Source organism: Leptonychotes weddellii, chromosome 12, assembly GCF_054177405.1.
Source record: "Leptonychotes weddellii isolate Sample4059 chromosome 12, ASM5417740v2, whole genome shotgun sequence".
Taxonomy (NCBI): domain Eukaryota; kingdom Metazoa; phylum Chordata; class Mammalia; order Carnivora; family Phocidae; genus Leptonychotes; species Leptonychotes weddellii.
Genome location: NC_138380.1, coordinates 10,053,667 through 10,055,119, shown reverse-complemented (window position 1 = coordinate 10,055,119; position 1,453 = coordinate 10,053,667). Strand labels below are relative to the sequence as shown.

The 1,453-nt window shown below is 40.2% G+C and overlaps 1 protein-coding gene across 1 annotated transcript in view; it reads left to right on the top strand.

Annotated features, from left to right (window-relative positions):
- Positions 1–742: 742 nt before the first annotated feature.
- The window catches only part of LOC145716654 (olfactory receptor-like protein OLF3), a 1,495-nt gene continuing 784 nt past the window's right edge, over positions 743–1,453 (top strand). The window contains exon 1 of the mRNA XM_081800890.1: positions 743–1,453. Coding sequence (XP_081657016.1) covers positions 992–1,453 — 462 coding nt within the window. The 5' untranslated portion in view covers positions 743–991.

The following is a 1,453-nucleotide window of genomic DNA, read 5'->3' as shown; positions in this document are numbered from 1 at the left end:
TTATTTTGAGCCCATATGCAAAGGATAGATTCTTAAGAACATCAAGTTGAGAAGAAAAATAAAAAGAACAAGGTATGATCACAATTCCCTTTCCCTTCTGATACCACTGAAGGCTGAAGAGATCAGGGCTATAAAAAAGACAAATGATCCCCAGGTCCTCAAGGTGACCAATCATCCTGAATCCCTCAGTTCTATTATTGAATGCCTCCATTTCATTTATATCTGAGTTTGTGGAGGTTATACATGGGAAAATCCTTTGCTATTCTATCTACTCCAAGGCAGAAGTCATGTTACTACTAATACTCAGACTAGTATAGTACTATTATTACTAGTACAGTCTATAAAGTACTTTCTCCAAAGTTACCTACATTTCAGCTTAAAAGTATTTGTGAATTGTATAATATTGTCCTGTTTCATATATAAAAGTTTGTCACTAAACCACAGTAACAAACTGCTAAACAAAATCAGATTTCAAACCTGGCTTCTCTGATTCTAGAACTTTCCACAAGGCCCTGCTTCTTCCCAAAGAGTGAGTGCCTGCCTCTTGTAATAGATTTATCTATTTTATCATGATGAGGCTAGTTGACAAAATTAAGGTAGTTTTATAACTTTCCAACAAGATTTTTTTTCATTGTTTGTCATTTTACTTACTACTATCACCTACGAAGCTCCCCTCACTCTCAATCTGAGGTAAGTTGGTAAAGATGTGAGCTCCTGAAATTGCACTGCATCATCGCCAGTCTTTAACTGGGTTATCCTGACCACCTCACATCCTTATAAAAGTGCTGGCCTGACTCTGATGCAGAATAGATGTAATACATGTTGGGATAAAGCCTATCATCTTGGCCAGTAAGTGGTCTGAAACATTTGGTTAAGGCTGGCCAATTGTATACGATAGATATTCATAAAATATTATTTTTATAATTCTTTGATTCAACAGTTTCTATTGTTTCTGACTTTCTCTGCAGATTAATAATCTTCAGATATTTTAATGGGAACGGGTAACCAGACTTGGGTGAGAGAGTTTATTCTCCTCGGCCTGTCCAGTGATTGGGACATGCGGGTTTTCCTCTTTGTGCTCTTCTTGATCACATACATGGTGACGGTGCTGGGGAACTTCCTCATCGTTCTCCTCATCAGACTGGACAGCCGACTCCACACTCCCATGTACTACTTTCTCACCAACCTCTCCCTCATTGATGTCTCTTATGCCACAAGCATCGTTCCTCAGATGCTGGCAAATTTTCTTGCAGCACATAAAGCAGTCCCATTTGTGAGCTGTGCAGCCCAGTTATTTTTCTCCCTGGGCTTGGGTGGGATTGAGTTTGTTCTACTGGCAGTGATGGCCTATGACCGCTATGTGGCTGTGTGTAACCCGCTGCGATACTCGGTCATCATGCATGGAGGCCTTTGTACTAGGTTGGCCATCACATCCTGGGTCAGTGGTTCTATC